This window comes from Polypterus senegalus, chromosome 11 (genome assembly GCF_016835505.1).
Source record: "Polypterus senegalus isolate Bchr_013 chromosome 11, ASM1683550v1, whole genome shotgun sequence".
In the NCBI taxonomy this organism is placed as follows: Eukaryota; Metazoa; Chordata; class Cladistia; order Polypteriformes; family Polypteridae; genus Polypterus; species Polypterus senegalus.
The window spans coordinates 51,301,305-51,324,098 of record NC_053164.1 but is presented as its reverse complement, the minus strand read 5'-3'; the positions used below and the strand labels follow the sequence as shown (position 1 = coordinate 51,324,098).

The following is a 22,794-nucleotide window of genomic DNA, read 5'->3' as shown; positions in this document are numbered from 1 at the left end:
CGTCGATTGTGGGGAAAGTTTATCTGTGTAGGAGTATGCGGCTTGACAGGAAAGGTTTCTCAGTAAATTATCCAGGCCACAGGTCTTGGAGGTGTAGCTGCCGGCTGGGAATAAGGGGTCGGCCGTTACATAAGTGGTGCCCTCTCTGAGGAATCTTTATTTAAATTCGATCACTGTCTGCCTTTAAACTTTCCCAAATTAATATGTCTTTAGGGCGTGCCGAGCAGGACGACACCATTGCTTCGCCTCGGTGTGATGATGGAGTAGCCGGGGCGCGGCACGTCACGGTCAGAGCGTGTTCAGCGGTGCGAGAGGTGGTGGATTCTTTGCAGTCACTGTACCTTGAAGATCACCATGGACCTGAAGAGGAAGGCCTAGAAAATGTCTCGCCTCTGTGGGAGGATCTGGCGCAACAAATGACCCGGCTGGAGGAGAAGATCCGCGAGGTTGCCGAAAGTGCGCTGGCGGAAGCAGCCTTGCGGGCTCGCATCAGCAGCTCCCAGGAGGAAATAAAAGAATACATCAACGAGCAAGTTCAACTCCTGGGACGGGAAATTGTGTTGTGCCTCCAGAGGCGGGATCGACGCTGGCAAGATTCTCTTCAGGGGGAAGTCCAAAGGTGTCTCCAGAAGATAAGACCGTCGCCCCGTCATTCAACGCCATACGTATCTCGGGAGGGGAGCGCATGCCTCAATCGGCCATTTGTTCCTGGGGTGCGCCTGTCTTTTCCCAAGTTAGGGGCTCCATATAATGTCGATGATGTCCTGAACTTTGTGGAGGACGGGAGGCGACCTGGCCGTTAACCCTCTAACCCCGGAAGAGCTAATTGGGGTGATAGGGACATCCCTCTCGGGACCGGTGCGGAGCTGGTGGCTGGACGGCCAAGAAGACTATTTTCGACTGGGGATCCTTTCGTCGATCTTTCCTCGCGCTTTTCTTCCGGAAGACTACGAGACCGAACTGGAGGACAAGCTGCGGTCCATGGTGCAACTACCTTCACAAACCATCCGGGACTTAGCCTATGAATACCGGGCTTTGTGTTTGAAGTGGCGGCCGGCTATGGCTGAAGAAGAGGTGGTCCGCCGCGTCCTTAATGCCTGTAACCCGCGGTTAGCTGGGAGTCTCAGGGGGGTGGTGGGATCGGTGGAGGACTTGGTGAGGGTAGGCTCCCAAGCGGAGCGGGACTGGGGAAACTCAAAGACGTACTGGCACAAAGTTCAGGCCAGTACACGAGAAACCCAGCCCCTAAAACCACAACGAGCCAAACCTTGCCGGTCGGAAGCCGATCTCGCCATTATGCAAGCGAGCACGTCCCTTCTGATCGTCCCAGTGATGCTGCGGGGGTGGCAGATGGATGCGGTGGTGGATACCGGGAGCCATCATACTTTAATCCGCTCAAGCCAGTGGGAGAAGATTAGCCGACCGACAGACAAATTAACATCTGCCCGTCCGTCCGATTTGTATTGGCGGATGGGAGTGAACACAAGGCCCTGGGCAGAGTCCCCTTGAGGTACAGTGTACTCGCCACCACCTGGGATATGGATACGTATGTCCTGGAGGACCAGCACCTGTCAGTTCCGTTACTCCTTGGGCTGGATTCATTAACCACCATGAGGATGACCATCCATCTCAGTCCCAGGGGGTATACGGTACCGGGGGAAGGGATATGCGAATTCATTTACAAATCCAAAGAAGATCTGGGCTCTGAATTTTTGGATTTACGCAGCAGTGAGGAGCGGCGCAAGCACCTCGGCGGCAGCCCCAGTGGAGGGACAACCTGAAGAGGTGAGGCCGGTGCTGAAGAAGTGGGCGAGGTGTGGACGGAGAAGTTAGGAGTTGCCCGTGGGGTGACCCACATGGTCCACACCTTGGACGAAGTCCCTATAAGGCACCGAGCTTACCGAGTTTATCCACTGAAGAGGGGCGTCATTAAAGAACACCTCGATCGGATGCTCGCCGAGGGAATAATAGAACCATCTTCCTCCTCCTGCGCCCCTGTGGTCCTCGTGAAGAAGTCGGATAATTCCTATCGTTTCTGTGTGGACTACAGGGGGGTTAACGAGAAGACGAGCCTGGACGCATATCCCATGCCCCTGGTTCATGAAATCCTGGAGTCACTGCATGGAGCTGCAGTGTTCAGCACATTAGATCTCCGCAGTGGCTATTGGCAGGTGCCGATGGGCGAGGGGAGGAAGAAGAAGACGGCAGTCATCACCCCTGAAGGCCTGTTCCAGTTCAATGTCATGCCTTTTGGGCTTAAAAATGCTGGGGCCACTTTCCAGCGGCTCATGGAGCAGGTTCTGAGGGGGTTGATAGGCAAGATCTGCTTCGTGTATATCGACGACATCATCGTTTACTCCCCTTCTATAAATCAGCATCTTCGGATTTAGACACCATCTTCCAGCGATTACATCAAGCGCACCTTACGCTGAACACGAAGAAGTGTACCTTCATTCAACCCCACATACGCTTCCTCGGGCACATTCTTTCATCGGAGGGGTCGATGTAGACCCCGAAGACCTTGGCCATCCGGGAGTACCCCGCCCACAGATTTGAAGTCGTTGCAGCGTTTTCTTGGGTTAGTGGGGTGGTACCATAAGTTTATTCCCAGGATGGCAGATATAGCGGCTCCCTTGAACCAGCTTAGAAAAAAAGATGTCCCGTGGGAGTGGACCACAGAATGCCAGGACGCGGTCGAGCGACTAAAGAGCCACCTACAAGAGCCACCCGTTCTGGCCCAACCAGATCCACAGCTCACCTTCCAGGTACAAACTGATGCCAGCAACCTGGGGCTCGGCGCCGTGCTCACTCAAAGAATTAACCAGGCTGAACATGTCATCGCGTACGCCTCACGAGTTTTGCGGCGCTGAGCTGAACTACTCGACAGCTGAAAGGAGTGCTTGGCTGTCGTGTGGGCTGTGGAGAAATGGAGACATTATCTGGAGGGGGTTGAATTGAAGTGTACACCGACCATCACGCTCTGACCTGGGTGTTCAATCACCCGAAGACCTCCTCCCGTCTGACCAGGTGGGTCCTCCGCCTCCAGAATTTTACGTTCAGGGTGACTTACCGGAAGGGCTGTGGTAACATCGTGCCGGATGCGCTGTCTAGGGTATCGGAGCCATCGGGGATGGTGTGTTTGGCAGAGGCGAAAAAGATGATCCTCCCTCTGCCAAGGAGCCTTGAAGACCTGGCCCAAGCACAAGCTACCAGTCCATTCTGCCAGAACATCAGGGAAGGGCTGGAGCAACAGCGACTGACCGGGTACACTTTGTGGACCTCCAGGGGTCTTGTACAGGACTATTCCATCCACCCTTGGGGTCTGCAACATCAACTTGTGGTCCCGGAAGAGCTCGTCCCGACTTTCTGAAGCACTACCATGACAGTCCTTTAGGTGGTCACCTTGGAAGGACAAAAACTTTATTAAAGATTCTGGGGTTGCGTGGTGGCCGTCTGTCCGGAAAGACGTGTGCCACCACGTGAAGACGTGTGTGACCTGTCAACAACTAAAAAACCCACCTGGTAAACCGGCGGGATTACTTCAATCGACAATGCAGATGGACCAGGAGAGACTTTGGGAGTCGACCTAATGGGGCCATTTCCTATCACCAGCTCGAGGAAGACCGTCCTGATGGTAGTAGTAGACTATTTTTGAAGTGGGTGGAGCTGTTTGCGTTAGCCGATGCAAGGGCTAACAAAATATGCTCCATCCTGAAGAACAAATCTTCACCCGCTGGGGTGCCAAGAAACATCATCTCGGATCGGGTCCGCAGTTCACAAGCTCCATATTGGATGAACTTTATGCAGCCTGGGGAGTGAAGAAAAACCTCACCACCGCTTACCATCCCCAGGCCAACATGACGGAGCGAGTGAACCGGACCCTGAAGAACATGATCGCCTCCTATGTGGGTGAACGCCATCAGGACTGGGATAAATGGCTCCCCGAGCTCCGGGTTTGCCCTGAACACCTGGTGCATGAAGCCACAGGTGAGGCGCCTGCTTTGGTTGCGCTGGGCAGACAGCTTAAGGGCCCACTGACCGACTCCTTCCCAGCACCCCTAGTCCAGAAACCACCAGTTACAATAATTTGGTTAAGGTAGAGGGTTTACGGCGGAGAATCCAAGGGAGGTTGGTGAGTTCGACATCCAGACACGCCAAGCTGTATAATGCCCGGCGGAGGGAAGCGCACTTCCAGCCGGGTGATTTGGTCTGGATTAGAGCTCACCATCTCTCAGATGCCAGCAGAAAATTCTCCGCCAAGCTAGCGCCTAAATGGTTAGGTCCAGCTAAAATTATTCATCAAACAGGTCCAGTCAATTTCCAGATCCAAAGGGGTATCGGCGCTGCCTCCAAGTTAGACACCATCCATGTGGCCAACCTCAAGCCGTACTTCGGCCCTCCCTTGTCCAAGGTTGGGGGGGGGAATGTAGCGGTGCCACATAGTTAGTGTTTAAATGTCAGTTCTGTGTGTGTCTCGTTTCATTGTCCCATTGACTGCGTGTATGTGTATCAGTTAATGTTGTCCCCGTAAAGGAGGACGGATGATGGGAGGAGTTCACAACCACTAATCTGGAAAGCACCTGTGTATCAATTAATCAATTACTGCCGTCACTATTTAAGGAGAAAAGAAGGAGACGAAAGGAAACTAGCACGAGAGAGAGAGAAAGAGGAGAACCAATACGCATTCACGATACAACCTGCCTGCGAATCATTTTCATTGCGCTTTGATCCAGTTTGTTTTCATTCATCGGACTGCCTTTCAACCTGCTTGCCGCTGAAGACCCCGGGTCGAATCATCATTCACCACGCCGAGGAATCACGGTGAGGTTGTTCCAAACGCCGGGAAATACAAACACTACAATTGCCGCTAATCAGTATCCGTATTCAGGACATTTATTCACGTTCGGACTCAAGTTCACGATCATTCTGTTTGCTAGTCATTTGTCGTTTGTGTGGTGTGTGTTATGTTACATGGACAAGGGAGGGGATTTGTATATATATTTTCAGTTTTGCTTTGGGATTATTGGGGTGGAGGAATATTTGGGTGTGCATTTGTCTTGTGGCGTGTCTTGTCTCATTTAATACATTTATTCCTGTTTAATTTTACATTCTGCCTACTGTGTCTTTGCATTTCAAACCGTCGATTGTGGGGAAAGTTTATCTGTGTAGGAGTACGGCTTGACAGGAAAGGTTTCTCAGTAAATTATCCAGGCCACAGGTCTTGGAGGTGTAGCTGCCGGCTGGAAACAAGGGGTCGGCCATTACAGTGTGTAGGAGGGGATATACAGTAGTTCTATGATTCACTTTCGGCTGACCTCCAGACGGTTTTCCAGGAAAGTCCCAAGCCCAGTCTGGTTATTTTTGAGTCTCACCTCATATATACAATGTAGTCCAAGAGTCTTATAAGCCATTAGGTAAGGAAAACCTTTGGATATATGCTACAGGACTCCTTCAGATGAGACTGTTGAAGATAAAGTACTGTATGTTCAGGAATACTCATTTTTGCTTCAGAGGCTGATTGCAGGGCAATCTGTCAGTTTATACATTAATAAAAAACCAAACAGTGAAAAACAGTTTAGTTAAATAACAATTATTTTTTAACCAGTTAGAAAATAAGATCAAAACTTGACAAGACTTCACTTACTTTTTTGCAGATAGATTTGGCATCCTCTGTGAACTTTTTGCTGTATTCTGCTTCTTCTTCCTGTACTCGCTTTTCTACTTCCTCTCTCTTCACACGCTCCTTGCGTGCACGGAAAGGTGAATGGCCAGCTGTCATCTCAAAAATTAGGCAACCCAAGCCCCACCAGTCTGGGCTCATTGTGTACCGCTCATTGTTAATCACCTCAGGAGCTACAACGAGAAGGTTAACAGGAAAATGTTCAAAAGTAACAGATATATCCGGACTTCAAGAACCAGCTGCTAGTATCTGTTTTTTCTTCAAGGCTGCACGGTTGTAACGCAAAAGCATAGCAGATTTGCAGGCAATATGATGATTTATTGGTTCAGTGGGATTTCAAAAATTAAAGGAATACTCCACCGAAAAATGTTTTTTTTTATGTTACTTACCCCATGTAGTATATACAGAAATAACAACGGAGTAAAAAATTCAATCCTATCTTTTCATGCAGAATGTAGATAAAGTATTTACATTATACAATAATACAAGCCAACGATGTAAAAAAAGCATCCATGGAAAAAACAAAAAAGATAACATGGGACTGTTCTTTTGAATTGAATAATAATAATAATTCTTTGCATTTATATAGTGCTTTTCTCACTATTCAAAGTGCTCAGCAATTGCAGGTTAAGGGCCTTGGTCAATGGCCCAACAGAGCAGAGTCCCTTTTGGCATTTATGGGATTAGAACCAGCAACCTTCCAATTGCCAGTGCAGACCCCTAGCCTCAGAGCCTGTCTCTTGGTTAAGTCTCCTAACCAATGGAAAATCCCATGTGACTTGCACTTCCTGTTTATGATGTGCAGCAGTTTTTCCCCAAAGTACTGTATGTTTTAACAATATTTTAACAAAAAAGATTTGGTTTGCACATTTTGAGCATATGATTGGATAACGGACATGTGGATTATGCAATGTTATGGATGTTTTTCACGTCATTTGCCACCACTGACTCCTATTATATCATAAACATTTTACATGAAAACATTACAATTAAAAACTATATGGGGTAAGTAACATATAAAACACATTATTTTTGCATGGAACATTCCTTTAGTTCAAACCCACCCATAAAATAAATCTCTAATATTCCTTCAGAAGTGGTGATGCCTTTTTTCCCCACAGTATAGCTCTCCTCTTGAAAAAAATGGTAGAAGGTCATGTCCCATTCATAATAAACACACATTCATGCTTGGTTTGTTCTAAAATTTCAAAAAGGTTCCAATTCCCCTAAAGTACTATACAGTAGGCCCAATATGGAGAAAGTATAATTATTTTATTTAAGTTGCATATTATCTTGTATGCATTTCTTGTTCAAAGTCCTGACTGACATGATAAAAGTTTAAAGCTATTTGTTTTAAAAAAGAAGCTTCAACAGACTACATTGCATTACAGTAGCATGACTCAGGTCAGTGAAAGTAAAACTCCAGTGTATGGCCTGGATTTGAAGGTGGTAGGGTGTGGTAGCCCCTCACATACCCATGTAGCCAACTGTTCCCACTCGTCCTCTGATAGTTTCTCCTGGAGGAACCTTAACTGCGAGACCCAGGTCAGATATCCGAATGTGGCCTAAGAAAACAAATGAAGACATCCAAATAAAGAATATCTTTTAACCATATTTACTCCAATGACTTACTCTATAACCAAAAAAATGCATTTTTTGTTTATTTAGGACAATTTTCTTATCATTATACAGCAAACACATTACCATACTTTTTATCATACTGATACAAAATGACACAAAAATGCCCTTCAATCTACTGATACTCTTTAGATACAGTATTTTTTACTGTTGTGTTTCAGCTAGAAAGTTGATATTCTACCAATTAGACCCTAAGAAAATGCTACCTAAATGGCAGTTTACGGCATGTTACATTATGTTTAATACTCTTCATGTTATTAATGTCATGAAAACCAATTATAAAAATTTTTGTATTTAATTAAAAGCAATTTCATCTAGATCATGAACTGGTAAACTGATAACATTTAGTTTAAAAGTAATTCATAGCTTGTTATTATGGTAAATGGGGGAACTAGTTTTGACCAGTGTTCATTTTGTAGATAAAAACTAAGACGAAAAATACTCGTCAACAACATTTTTTTCTGTGACGACAATGGAACGAAAACTAAATGAAATGTGCCTTTAATGATGATTACCAAGACGAATGCTTTTAAAATTATTGTTGATGAAAACTAAAATGTTACAAACAGACAACTGAACAATGAATGATGTAGAATGCAGTAGTGCAATTTTAAAAAGTTGTATGCACACTTGTAATTGGATAACAATAAGTTTGGATATCATCAGGAAATCATCACGTCAGCCAGATTCCTGCTCCACACTGCTCTGCAATGTTGGAGAAAAAAGTGGTCAAAAATATGGACCAACTTTAATTAAGAAAATAAAACCCAGTTTATGCTATGTGGAATATAGCTCACAGGAAAGAACACCAAAAACCCGAAGATGTGTCTAGAAGCACGCCATCCGGAGATTCATGCCAATGTATGTAAAGTTATCTAAATGGCGACTTTCCAGACACCAGTACCATTACCTCTGGCTCTCATTCACTAAAGTCTAATGTGTCAAAAGTTTGTTGGGAAAATGTGCTTAATAATGGGGGGAAAAAAATAAAAATTGCAGCACACAGACACATACTGTTTTTTGTTATTGCCAGATTTATTCCTTTACAAGTTACTTAAGAAACAGATTTGTCCAGCTTTGAGATGCAAGTTGTAACTGTTCAGCTTGTAGTGTCACATATTTGATACAGCAGATGAAATGACAGGGCTATTAACTGCTTTTAATACAGTGTCCTAGAGAGTCACAATAAAGGAACATAAGCTTTGCATTCTTTCCTTGATTGTAATAAGCACATCTACATAAGTTTGTTTGTGCATCAATCCATTTTCTAACTGGTTAATAGAGTTCAGGTTTGTGGGTGAAACCATCTTGAATGCATCGACTTACAGGCACAGTGGCAGCGATGACAACAGTCGTGGCAATACAAAAATTGAAGAAAGTTTCAAATGAAGTGATTATTTGGCTTGTCCACATCATATCAATGAAATGAGCTTTTCCATTTATTAATACTAACATAAAATGTATTTAGGATTTCAGTGCTTAAAGCGCATCTCCCAATTAATATGATATGTACATGTACAGTATGGAAACAGTTACGATTAATTTACTACAGGTAACTTACTTTTGTAATGCTGGATTTGTACATAGGCTAAACAATAATAAAGTATGATAACTCATGTGAGACACTTTGGAAACAGCACAGCAAATCAGCAAAGGCTTTATTTTTTGTGAAATGTTGGTTTAATGTATAAAATTTGACTCATCCGTTAATGTTACTCTTTAGTGAGTTGTTTTTTTAACAAGCTAATGATGAAAATACAAATCTTACAATAGCAAATGTTGCAAACCTAACAGAGTGATTTTAAAAGTATTTTGTTACAAAAAAAGCTTTTAAGGGTTTAAGTATCCTAAATTATTTTGGAATTCTCTGTTCAACAGTACAGATATAATGTTTGAATTTTTATTTTTAGAATTTTAAGCTGCTATAGAAAAAACATCAGAGAATACATTTAAAATATGCACATGGCCAGATAAATTAGATAGTCCATGATGATCTCATTCTTTATGAAAACTATGCTGAAATGCCTCCCAAGATTATAACATGACCATATTTATTGTTATACTAGGAGGATCTATATGACTTATCACACATAAAATTCAAGTGCTGCATTGTATTTTGATAGTTATGAATGCCAATACTAGTTTACTTAAATGACAGTTGGGTAACTACTTGATGAATACACCACAGTTGTAAATCCGCGGTTATCTTTAGTGTTTAAAACTGCTGTGCTCTCACTGTCATAGTTTTTGAAAGAGAATAAGCATTTACTGCCATAGTTTTTTGCTATATGAAAGATGCATTTTCTACATTAAAAATGGGTAAATCATATTTGCTGGAAGATTTCTTTTGTTAAAAGACTTGTCTTTTTCCGTGAAAAAGATTAAATGTGTGCTGCTTAGTCAAGCATTTTTTGGTAGAATCTTACAGCAGCAAAACTAAGGCATGTTGAAGGCCAGAAAACTGTGATGACAGACCAGAGCTGCCATTATCTGACCAAAATCTTTTGGAGTAAATTGTTTCTACACCTCTTCTTCAGTTTATGTTCAGTAATCACTACATGGGGTTCGGCTTATTAGTGTACTATGTTAATATAATAGTTTGAGGTACAGTATATTCTGCTTATATTCATATGTTAAACAAGATAGTGATCTGATTGTTACTGTTTGACTAATTTACCTTTACTTTTAGTAGACTAAAACTGATTTACTTTTTCTTGACCAAAATTAATTTCCTTTTTGTCGACTAAAACTAGACTAAAGCTAGCAATAATTAAATGACTAAAATGTGACTAAAACTAAAATGCAATTTAGTCACAAGATCAAGACTAAAATTAAATCAAAATGACTTGTCAAAATTAACACTGGCTTTGACTCCATGGATCCAACTACACTCTCTCTCTGTCTCTGGCCCCCATTCTGGTCTAATCCATGGTTTCAAGCAACTAACCATATTCATCTGCATGAGAAACACCCATTGCAGTGTCAATAGACATTGCTAACAGAAATTAATTTATGTGCCATTTACCACTGTTGTGTTTTGCTTTTGCCATCACTTCTGTGCACCCCATCATCTGTCCGTGTTTGAAAAAATGCCCCACCCATAACAAATGCAAGAAGTACAACAGATTTTTGTGTGAACATTTCTGACAAGTAACATGCTAGAAGTGAAAAATTACTGGAATGGGAGCCAAGGTTTTATATACTGTACAAACTGAAATACAGTTGGCTTCCTCAGTAGTCCCTTTTTCTGCTTAAGAACGAAATGGAGCATTTAATGGCAAACACTATAAAATGATCAGATAATTAATAAATGTGAAATACGCACTGTATTTTGTTTGGTACGGTTAAATAGTTTTCATCTAATTTTAAAATCCTCAAGAAATTCAGTGAGCAAATGACATAACTTTACAATTTGCTTCCAGCATATTCATATGATACGTGTTGTTGCACAAGCAATTTGGCAATATGCAATCAGCAACTCAAAGACAGGACTAAGATTTAATACTTTTTATCAAATTTTAATCACTGCTACAATAATTTAGAGGGAAAAACTAGTACATCATAGGTTATGCTGCATTTCTAATTTATTTCTGTGTACTCTGTGTCTGTCCGTAAGGTTTATTCAATACTTCCTTTAAAATTGTGCTAAAGAACAATCTCATCTTTTCAGTCACTACTCAAGAGTTTGTAAAAATTGGGGAGGGTGGGAATACAGACTGACCAGTAAATTGAAAGCGTCATTTGAGAAACAAGGAGCATGAACCTAAGGTAATATATGGATCATTTCCCATTCCCAGGTGGTAATGAGGTCAGATTAGAATATTAAAGGCACATAATTTCCATCTATTCAGAATATATATAATACACTACCCTCAGAAAGGCAGCTGTATTATTAAAATATGTATACACACAGTGGATTCAGAAAGTACAGTGGCATACAAAAGTATTCAGTCCCCATGAAAGTCATCATAATTTTCTGCACAACAAAAGATTTCTACACATATTAATTCAGTATTTTTAGTGTTAACTCTTATGTTGTAGCAATACATTTTCCAAAGTCAAAATAAACCATTTTCTGTAGATATTTAACTGAAGAAGAAAATCTCAAAATTTAGTGTTTGCATAAGTAATAAAACCTCTGTGTGGTTTTGAAGCTACAGGTTTACACAAATGACAAATTTATCACAAACAACACAAAGGTGACATTCATTTGACTATACTTAAACATAATTAGACACCACCTGTGAGTCCTTTACATCTTTCTGGATATATCACCCTTTGTAAAAGCCATAGTCTTTATTTGATAATCACTGCAAGAATGAAGGCAAAGGAGCATTCTGCTGATGAAAGAAACAAAGTCGTTGAAATGCACAAGGCAGAAAATGGCTACAAAAAATAGAGTTTAAATTTCACGTTAAGCACTGATGGATCAATCATCAGAAGGTGACAGGTTCATCATAGCACCCATACTCTTACGTGAATAGATCATACCTCAAAACTAAACATCAGAGCAAGACTTTGACTGGTGAGAGAGGCTACTAAAAATACAACCATCACTCTCAGACATCTGAAGTGCTCTTTGGTTAAAACTTGTGAAGCTTATGAGTCCAAAATTTCAAGAGTGCTCCATAAAACAGACGTCTATAGAGAGTAGCAAGAAAAAAGCCATTTCTTAAGAAGGTACACATAAAGGCAAGTATGGCATTTCCTATGAAGCATGAGAAGGACCCAGTTAAGATGTGAGAGAAGGTTTTATAGTCAGATGAGACAAAAACAGAACTTTCTAGCCAGACTTCATAGAGGTATGTGTGGTGTAAAATTAATACTGCCCATGACTCAAGAAACACCATATCTACAGTGAAATATGGTGGTGACATGATCATGCTGTGGGGTTACTTTTCATGTGCTGGGACTTGGGAATCTTGTCAGAGTTGAAGGGAAAATAGAGAGACAGAAATACCGCACAAAATTGCAGGAAAACTTGTTCCAGTCTGCTATGAACCAACGGATTAGTAGAATATTCATCATTCAACATGAAAATAACCCTAAGCATAAAACCAAATCAACACTGGAACAGCTTACAAACAGAAAGGTGAAAGTTTAGGAATGGCCAAGTCAAAGCCCTGAGCTTAACTCTATTTAGAATATGTGACACTTAACCCTATCTACACTAATAAAAGGCAAAGCCCTCACTGACTCACTCACTCACTACTAATTATCCAACTTCCCGTGTAGGTAGAAGGCTGAAATTTGGCAGGCTCATTCCTTACGGCTTAGTTATAAAAGTTGGGCAGGATTCTTTTCAAAATTCTATGCGTAATGGTCATAACTGGAACCTATTTTTCTCCATATACTGTAATGGACGTTAGCTCCATGGCCGTGGGGGGCGGAGCTGCGTGTGACATCATCATGCCTCCCACGTACTCACATGAACTGACTGTGACCACAGTACATAAAAAAGAAGGAAGAGCTCCCAAAGAGCGCTGAAGAAAAACGGCGAATACTTTATTCGCGAGATACAAGTTTAATGAGAAGACACGAGGTATAAACGAGACTTTGGATCACTTTGTAACGGAGTTAAAATTGCTGTAGCGAGAAAATTTTAGTGCTGTGTCTTAGCTAACATTAAATAAAGCCGTGGACATCGCAACATCACACAAGAGAGCAGCTCAGGTGAACTGACTGAACACAGTACGAGTGATCACTTCCATACATTAAACCTGTTCAAAAAACGCAATACACAATTGACAAGGTAGGAAAAAAATATGCTCCGAGTTGAGCTCCACAGCTAACGCGGTTTTGCGGAAGCAACTTCATCACGCTGCCACCAAATACTCTCAGAAAAATCCAAAAGTTAATACACATGCTGTCTTTAGAGTTTCTCCACACTCAATGTATTCCTCACATCCCCTTTATACCCTCTGATCTCCCATTTCAATTGAAATGCCTCAAATTTCCAGTAAGGCTCTGCTTCGCGATGACAATTAATAAGTCACAGGGACACACCCTACAAAAAGTTGCCATTGATTTGAGGCAACATTGCTTTCCTCCTGAACAAAACTATATGTTGCATTCTCAAAAGTAATCTCAGTGCACAGCTTGGTCATATTACAACCGGACTGCTGAACTGATCCTTAACAGATAGTTATTGGTATATTTTCCCTCAGTTTAAAATTGTTTTCTTTCCTTCTTAATAAAAATTTAAAAGCAGTTCTTTGTCGCTGCGAAGCGCGGGGATTTTGCTATATATATATATATATATATGTAGGTATGTATGTATGTGTATATCTATACTAATAAAAGGCAAAGCCCTCACTGACTGACTGACTCACTCATCACTAATTCTCCAAGTTCCCGTATAGGTAGAAGGGTAAAATTTGGCAGGCTCATTCCTTACAGCTTCCTTACAAAAGTTGGGCAGGTTTCATTTCGAAATTCTACGCGTAATGGTCATAACTGGAAGCTATTTTTCTCCATTTACTGTAATGGAGTTGAGCTCGAAAGCCGTGGGGGGCGGAGTTTCGTGTGACATCATCACGCCTGCCACGTAATCACGTGAACTGACTGTCAAAGCAGTGTGTAGAAAACCAGGAAGACCTCCAAAAAGCGCTGAAGAAAGCTTGCATTATATAATTGAGAAGGCAGCGAAACAATAAGAAGCGAGCGACTGACATATACAACCATATTCATGAGTGCTGCTACTTCGGAAACAAAGCAAGGTGTAAACCTAAACTTTAAATTAAGTTCATAGACAGGCTGCCGCTGGCGTTTTTCATGCCCACGGGTAATGCGGGATACAAGTTTAATGAGAGGCGCGGGATATAAGCGAGTTTTGATCACTTTGTAACTAAGTTAAAATTGCACGTGAAGGGCTGTGCTTATGCAAATTCCGAGACTGTGTTTGTGGGGATTGACAGTTAAGGTGGGGAGTCATGTCATCATCTCCCCTCCCATTCACCTCATTTCGCTCTGAGCTGAGCTCCGCAGCTACCGCAAGCAGTGTTACGGAAGCGACTTTGTGACGCTGCCATCAAATACTCACAGAAAAATCCACAAGTTAATACACACGCTGTCTCTACAGTTTCTCCACACTGAATCCTCCAGGCACTACTTACAAAAGGTTACATTGACAATCGTGTTATGTTATTTTTCCTTTTCTTTTTACTTCTCCACTGCCATGCGCGGGTATTTTGATATATATATATATAGATATATAGATATATAGATATAGATAGATAGATAGATAGATAGATAGATAGATAGATAGATAGATAGATAGATAGATAGATAGATAGATAGATATATATATATATATACATATACACACACACACATACAGTGGTGTGAAAAACTATTTGCCCCTTCCTGATTTCTTATTCTTTTGCATGTTTGTCACACAAAAATGTTTCTGATCATCAAACACATTTAACCATTAGTCAAATATAACACAAGTAAACACAAAATGCAGTTTTTAAATGATGGTTTTTATTATTTAGGGAGAAAAAAAATCCAAACCTACATGGCCCGGTGTGAAAAAGTAATTGCCCCCTTGTTAAAAAATAACCTAACTGTGGTGTATCACACTTGAGTTCAATTTCCTTAGCCATCCCCAGGCCTGATTACTGCCACACCTGTTTCAATCAAGAAATCACTTAAATAGGAGCTGCCTGACACAGAGAAGTAGACCAAAAGCACCTCAAAAGCTAGACATCATCCAAAGATCCAAAGAAATTCAGGAACAAATGAGAACAGAAGTAATTGAGATCTATCAGTCTGGTAAAGGTTATAAAGCCATTTCTAAAGCTTTGGGACTCCAGCGAACCACAGTAAGAGCCATTATCCACAAATGGCAAAAAAATGGAACAGCGGTGAATCTTCCCAGGAGTGGCGGGCCGACCAAAATTACCCCAAGAGCGCAGAGACGACTCATCCGAGAGGTCACAAAAGAGCCCAGGACAACGTCTAAAGAACTGCAGGCCTCACTTGCCTCAATTAAGGTCAGTGTTCACGACTCCACCATAAGAAAAAGACTGGGCAAAAACAGCCTGCATGGCAGATTTCCAAGACGCAAAACACTGTTAAGTAAAAAGAACATTAGGGCTTGTCTCAATTTTGCTAAGAAACATCTCAATGACTGCCAAGACTTTTGGGAAAATACCTTGTGGACTGATGAGACAAAAGTTGAACTTTTTGGAAGGCAAATGTACCGTTACATTTGGCGTAAAAGGAACACAGCATTTCAGAAAAAGAACATCATAAGAACAGTAAAATATGGTGGTGGTAGTGTGATGGTCTGGGGTTGTTTTGCTGCTTCAGGACCTGGAAGGCTTGCTGTGATAGATGGAACCATGAATTCTACTGTCTACCAAAAAATCCTGAAGGAGAATGTCCGGCCATGTGTTCGTCAACTCAAGCTGAAGCGATTTTGGGTGCTGCAACAGGACAATGACCCAAAACACACCAGCAAATCCACCTCTGAATGGCTGAAGAAAAACAAAATGAAGACTTTGGAGTGGCCTAGTCAAAGTTATTGCTGCTAAGGGTGGCCCAACCAGTTATTAGGTTCAGGGGGCAATTACTTTTTCACACAGGGCCATGTAGGTTTGGATTTTTTTTTCTCCCTTAATAATAAAAACCATTTAAAAACTGCATTTTGTGTTTATTTGTGTTATATTTGACTAATGGTTAAATTTGTTTGATGATCAGAAACATTTTGTGTGACAAACATGCAAAAGAATAAGAAATCAGGAAGGGGGAAAATAGTTTTTCACACCACTGTATATATAGATACTAGCAAAATACCCGCGCTTCGCAGCGGAGAAGTAGTGTGTTAAAGAAGTTATGAAAATGAAAAGCAAAAATTTTAAAAATAACGTAAGATGATTGTTAATGTAATTGTTTTGTCATTGATATTGAGTGTTGTTGTCATATCTATCTATTTATATATATATATATTTATATATATCTGTATATATCTGTATATATATATTTATATATATCTGTATATATATATATATATATCTGTATATATCTGTATATATATATATATATATATCTGTATATATCTGTATATATATATATATATATATATATATATATATATATATATATAGCAAAATACCTCATTGGCAGCGAGAAGTAAAAAGAAAAGGAAACATTTTAATAATAACGTAACATGATTGACAATGTAATTGTTTTGTCATTGTCATGAGTGTTGCTGGCATATATATATATATATATATATATATATATATATACACATCTATACACATATATATACACAGTTATATATATATACATATACACACATACATATATACATACTGTATATATACATACTGTATATACACATATACATATCTACATATATACTGTATATACACATTTATATATACAAATCTACATATATATATCCACATATATATATATATTAGGTGGGACTCGATTAAAAAATTAATCCAATTAATTAGAGGCTGTGTAAGAATTAATCTTGATTAATCGTATGTAATCGACACGTAAATTTGCCCCAAATCGCAAATGTTTTTTTTTAATTTAAAAGTGTTTTAGTGGGGCAGAATCAAATAATAGACATGGACATGAATATTGTAAACTGAAGCTGTTTTAATTTCTGAAAAAAAGCCTTTAAACTGCATTTGAATTCAAAACAGAAACAAAAATATCATCCCTGGTTAAAATTGGGCAGACTTAAAAATAAAGTGGTAGTTTAAGTACTTTAAGTAGATTTTCAGAATAGTATTGTCTTTAAATAATAATAACCAAAATTTCAACATAAAGTGCAGTTTTTCTTCTTAAAAAATAAGTCAGAAACATAAAAGGTAATTTGACCAACTTAATCTTTAAACTCTGAGTAACCTTAGCCAAAATTATTTTGTACATTAGGCTAAAACAGTGTGATCATTGAACATTTTGTAATTAGATGTAATTAGAATTACTAACGGTCACGGAAGTCCAATGATCCCCAGTAAGAGCCACAAAGTCTGCTTTCTGTAATGCATCTAATTTTGCTTGCTTTTCATTGTGCACAAAACCATGCTTTTATCAAGGCTCGCCGGAAGTCGAAATGATCAGTCGTAGGAACGCGCTTTATTCCGACTCTAACATTTTTGTAGCTGTGATGTGTGCATCAGTGTAATGGATGTACCAGGAAATGATGCATTGACAAAAGTTCCGCTTGCTTGGAATTGAAAGTGTGATTAAATGCGTTATTTTTTTAACGCGTTATGGAGTACATGCATCGAAGCTTCTCAGCTGTGCTTGTGCTAATAAAGGGAAACATTTTAAAAATAACGTAACATGATTCTGCGTTAACCGAATATTTTTTCATACATCCCAAACCAAGGAGATGCGAAGGTAAAATGAATCAGTAGCGCGTACATACTCAGTGCATCCCTCTCGAACCTCAATGTCGGCATTAGAGGCGAAGACTCTACAATTGAGCCACAGCATGTGGCTTGTCTATGCGAGTATGTACTGTAGATAGGGATATATATATACATTTATATATACCCGTATCGCAGTGGAGAAGTAGAAGTTAGGAAAAGAAAAGGGAACATTTTAAAAATAACGTAACATGACTGTCAATATACAGTAATTGTTTTGTGAGTGTTATTGAATGTTGCTGTCATCAAGGATTTGATTATCATTATTTCTTTCAATCAGGGTCGTATTTGTATGATGTGTTGTGTTCAAGTTACATTCCGTGTTTGTCAATCGTTGTAAAGATGACAGGTTTCATTCATCGATTCGTTTCTTACTGCATCAATAAACAGCTCGTCTTCTTCTTTATCTGAGACCTGACACACTGCATGCACGGGTTTTTTTTACACTGTCTTCCTTTAGCGGGACATTGACTTTTCCACCGTGTGCTTTGTTTCCACAGTAGCTGCATTTATGAATATGCTTATCAGGCGCTTCATATTTTTGCTGCCTTTTCAATTGTGTAATTCGGTTTTGTTCAGCTCTTTGGAACTGTTGCTTTTTATCTGTGCACTGCGCCAGTTCACGTGAGCCACTCGGTGTACTTGCATCGAAGGTTCCCAGCTGTGCTGGTGCCATCTCGTGCTATGTCCATAGCTTTATTTAATGTTACCTTAGTCCTGGCACTTAAAACTTTCTCTCGCAGTTTCGCTGAGTTTGTGTCAAACACCACCCTGACCATCTCATCTTCCTCTCCATAAGCACAGTCCTTCACCCGTGAATATTTACCCGTGGCAGTTTGCTATTGGATTGCCGCTGACGGACGGCCTTATATGGGCAGGCACTAAATTACACACGCCAGCGGCAGCCTGTCTATGAACTTAATTTAAAGTGTAGGTTTACATCGTGCTTTGTTTCCGAAGTAGCAGAACTCGCTTCTTATTGTTTCGCTGCCTTCTCAATTATATAATGCATGTTTTCTTGAGCGCTTTTTTGAGGTCTTCCTGGTTTTCTATGTACTGCGTGATTACGTGGGAGGCGTGATGATGTCACACGAAACTCCGCCCCCACGGCGTTAAAGCTCATCTCCATTACAGTAAATGGAGAAAACTGCTTCCAGTTATGACCATTACGCGTAGAATTTCGATATAAAACCTGCCCAACTTTTGTAAGGAAGCTGTAAGGAATCAACCTGCCAAATTTCAGCCTTCCACCCACACGGGAAGTTGGAGAATTAGTGATGAGTCAGTGAGTGAGTGAGTGAGTGAGGGCTTTGCCTTTTATTAGTATAGATATATAGATATGAGAACAACACTCATATCAATGACAAAACAATTACATTAACAATCATGTTACGTTATTATTCAAATGTTTCCTTTTCTTTTTCATTACTTCTTTAACACACTACTTCTCCGCTGCAAAGCGCGGGTATTTTGCTAGTGTATATATATATATATATATATATATATACCCGAGCTTAACAGCGGAGTGTGTTAAAGAAGTTATGAAAAAGAAAAGGAAACATTTTAAAAATAATATAACATGATTGTCAAAGTAATTGTTTTGTGTATTTTGCAGCGTCACAAAGTTTTTTGTCTAGCTGCATCAGAAAATGTACCACGACGTCTGACACGCCTCCTTTTTACTGTTTTCTCACAGCTTGGATTGCTGCTGTCATATATACACACACACACACACACACACACACACACACACACACACACACATACATACATACATACATACATATCTTCATATCTATATACATATCTACATATACACACATATATATATATATACATACCTATCAACATCATATATACACACACATACATACACACATACAGTATATATAATTTGTGTGTGTGTATGTATGTATGTATGTATGTATGTATGTATGTGTGTGTGTATATATAAATATATATATATATATATATATATATATATATATTGTGACGGACAGCCGGGTCCCATGCCCGGCCGGGACGTCTCTGATGCATACGCCCGGGAGCCATCATGGACTTTGCAATACCTCCCGGGCGCTTGGGGCAGTCTCCTGGCACTGGATTCCTCCTCAATCTCCCCGTGGCTCCATGGGACATGGAGTCCACCACAGCAGCCCGGTTGGGAGATGGGGTGGCCGCTAGGGGTGCTGCAGAGATCCAGCCACCACACTGGGCGGTTTATCAGCCCCACCCGAGGTGCAATTAAGACCAGCTGGTCAGGCACCTGGATCACTTCGGGTGGGGCATAAAGGGCCTGCCTCCCAGCAATCGAGGCCAGAATCGGGAGGAAGAGGACGAGGTTGCCTGGGAGGAGTGGTGGAGCAGGAAAGTGTGGGTTTGTGTTTGGCTTCTTTGTGTTTGTGCTTTGGACTGTGTTTGGGCTGTGTGGCACGGGAAGGCGTGTCACACAGCTGAAGAAAATAAATATTTGTGAGTGTGAACACGTGCCTCTGCCTATTCTATGCCGGTGGGCTATAAAGCCTTGTTTATATATATATATATATATATATATATATATATATATATATATATATATATATATATATATATATATATATATATATACACACATACATATATATACACATGCATATACTTGTGTGTATAGCTTTTATATATGTGTGTGTATAGCTTTGGTCACTGAGTGCAAGGGAGAAATAATAAAATATAGTCTATAAGTTATTAAACAGTAAAACATTAACGTTTTAAGAAGTACAGGTACATTGAGCACTACTGGAGTGGTTGGGTAAACTACAATTTAAAGACTGTGTAACACAACAGGTAAGTAACTAACAGCAGCTAAAATATATATGGATCATCTCTCAGTAGTAGATCCCTTTTGAAAGGCTACACGACGGCTGTGGTATAGAAATTACATTTTCTATGTGAGCGTTCAAATTTGTGCCTCTGGTAATGTGCCTTACCGGCATTTAAAGAAAATTAGTTTTGTGTCCTCTGCAGTGTTAAGCGAGAAAGGCTTTGGTTTGGGATAAAAGGAAAAAAGGTGTAAAGAAAGGAAAGTTGCCTTTTTCTTTTATATAGTATAGAGATGTGTTCGCTGACGTTATGATCGCCTTTTGAGGTCAGTCGCGGTGGGTCTTGTGTAGACTGGTGAGACGTCCCCCCATTAATCAGCTGTGATGGCACTGTCAGTCATCTACTCGTGTGCGTGTCTTCATAATCCGGGGTGAGAACCTCATAATCGTATCGTGCAAAAGAAAGTGTGAATCGCCTTAATATTATTTTGCCGTGGTGTAGAAAAGGGGTCCCGTGTTTGCACTTGTCTGGGCTATAGCGCAGGGGGAGGATGAAAAAAATTAAAAGTGCTCACTTTGACTTAAAGCAGAAGCGCAGTCAGCGTCTCAAAGGCGGCACAGCTATGCGCGCGCTGGCTGCTCGACTTTTGCAGGGCAGGAGACCACAGTTTTTGCAGACACGTTCATGATATCAAAAGTCTCAGCACTCTTTGGAGGTCATTCATATATTATATGATATATATATATATATATATATATATATATATATATATCTCAAAATACCCGCCCAGCGGAGAAGTAGTGTTTAAAGAAGTAATGAAAAAGAAAAGGAAACATTTTAATAATAACGTAACATGATTGACATTGTCATGAGTGTTGCTGTCATATATATGCCTGCCTAAATAAGTCACCCTCGCTTTGCTCTTACTTTATTTACCGTTCATTTAATCACGGCTAGTGGCGGAAAAATTATAAAATGGAAGGAGGATGGCTTTACCAAAACAATTATTGATGGCGAATCGATTATTCATAAAGCTTGAATTGGTGATCTGTTTTTCTGTGTTAACCTCATATTTTTTCATACTTCTTCTCAAACTAAGGTGGTGCGAGGGTAAAATGAATCGGGATGCGCTGATCAAAGTAATCGGTGTACCAGGAAATCATGCATTGACAAAAGCTCCCCTTTGCTTGTAATGCAAAGTGTGATTAAATGCATTATTTTTAAGCGTTATGGAGCACATGCATCAAGCTTCTCAGCTGTGCTTGTGCTAAGAAAAGGAAAGATTTTAAAAATAACGTAACACGATTGTCAATGTGACCTTTTGTAAGTAGTGCCTGGAGGATTCAGTGTGGAGAAACTCTAGAGACAGCGTGTGTATTAACTTGTGGATTTTTCTGTGAGTATTTGGTGGCAGTCTGACAAAGTTGCTTCGGAAGACGGCGTTAGCGGAGCTCAGCTCAGAGCGAAATAAGATGAATGGGAGGGGATATGATGACGTGACTCCCCCACCCGCCTTAACTGTCAATCCCCCACAAACACAGTCTCTCGGAATTTGCATTAGCACACCCCTTCACCTACAATTTTAACTTAGTTACAAAGTGATCAAAACTCTCGTTTATATCCTGCGTCCTCTCATTAAACTTGTATCCCGCATTACCTGTGGGCATGTGAAACGCCAGCGGTAGCCTGTCTATGAACTTAATTTAAAGTTTAGGTTTACACCTTGCTTTCTTTTCGAGGTAGCATCACTCATGAATATGGTAGTATATGTCACTCGCTCGCTTCTTATTGTTTCGCTGCCTTCTCAATTATATAATGCATGTTTTCTTAAGCGCTTTTTGGAGGTCTTCCTGGTTTTCTACGCACTGCGTTGACAGTCAGTTCACGTGATTACGTGGGAGGCGTGATGATGTCACATGAAACTCCGCCCCCCCACGTCATTCCAGCTCAACTCCATTACAGATAATGGAGAAAATACCTTCCAGTTATGACCATTAGGTAGAATTTCGAAATGAAACCTGTCCAACTTTTGTAAGTAAGCTGTAAGGAATGAGCCTGCTAAATTTCAGCCTTCTACCTACACGGGAAGTTGGAGAATTAGTGATGAGTGAGTGAGTGAGTGAGTGAGTGAGGGCTTTGCCTTTTATTAGTATAGATATATATATGTGTAGATATGTTTATATGTATATATGTATATATGTTTATATGTGTGTGTGTATATACACAGTGTATATATATATATATATATATATATACATATATACATATATATGACAG

At 40.4% G+C, this 22,794-nt stretch overlaps 1 protein-coding gene across 1 annotated transcript in view; it reads right to left on the bottom strand.

Annotated features, from left to right (window-relative positions):
* The window catches only part of grk5l (G protein-coupled receptor kinase 5 like), a 183,310-nt gene that overhangs the window by 22,925 nt on the left and 137,591 nt on the right, over positions 1–22,794 (bottom strand). The window contains exons 11-12 of the mRNA XM_039768599.1: positions 7,156–7,245; positions 5,645–5,853 (exon numbers count right to left, since the gene is read on the bottom strand). Coding sequence (XP_039624533.1) covers positions 5,645–5,853; positions 7,156–7,245 — 299 coding nt within the window. The remainder of the gene's footprint in view (positions 1–5,644; positions 5,854–7,155; positions 7,246–22,794) is intronic.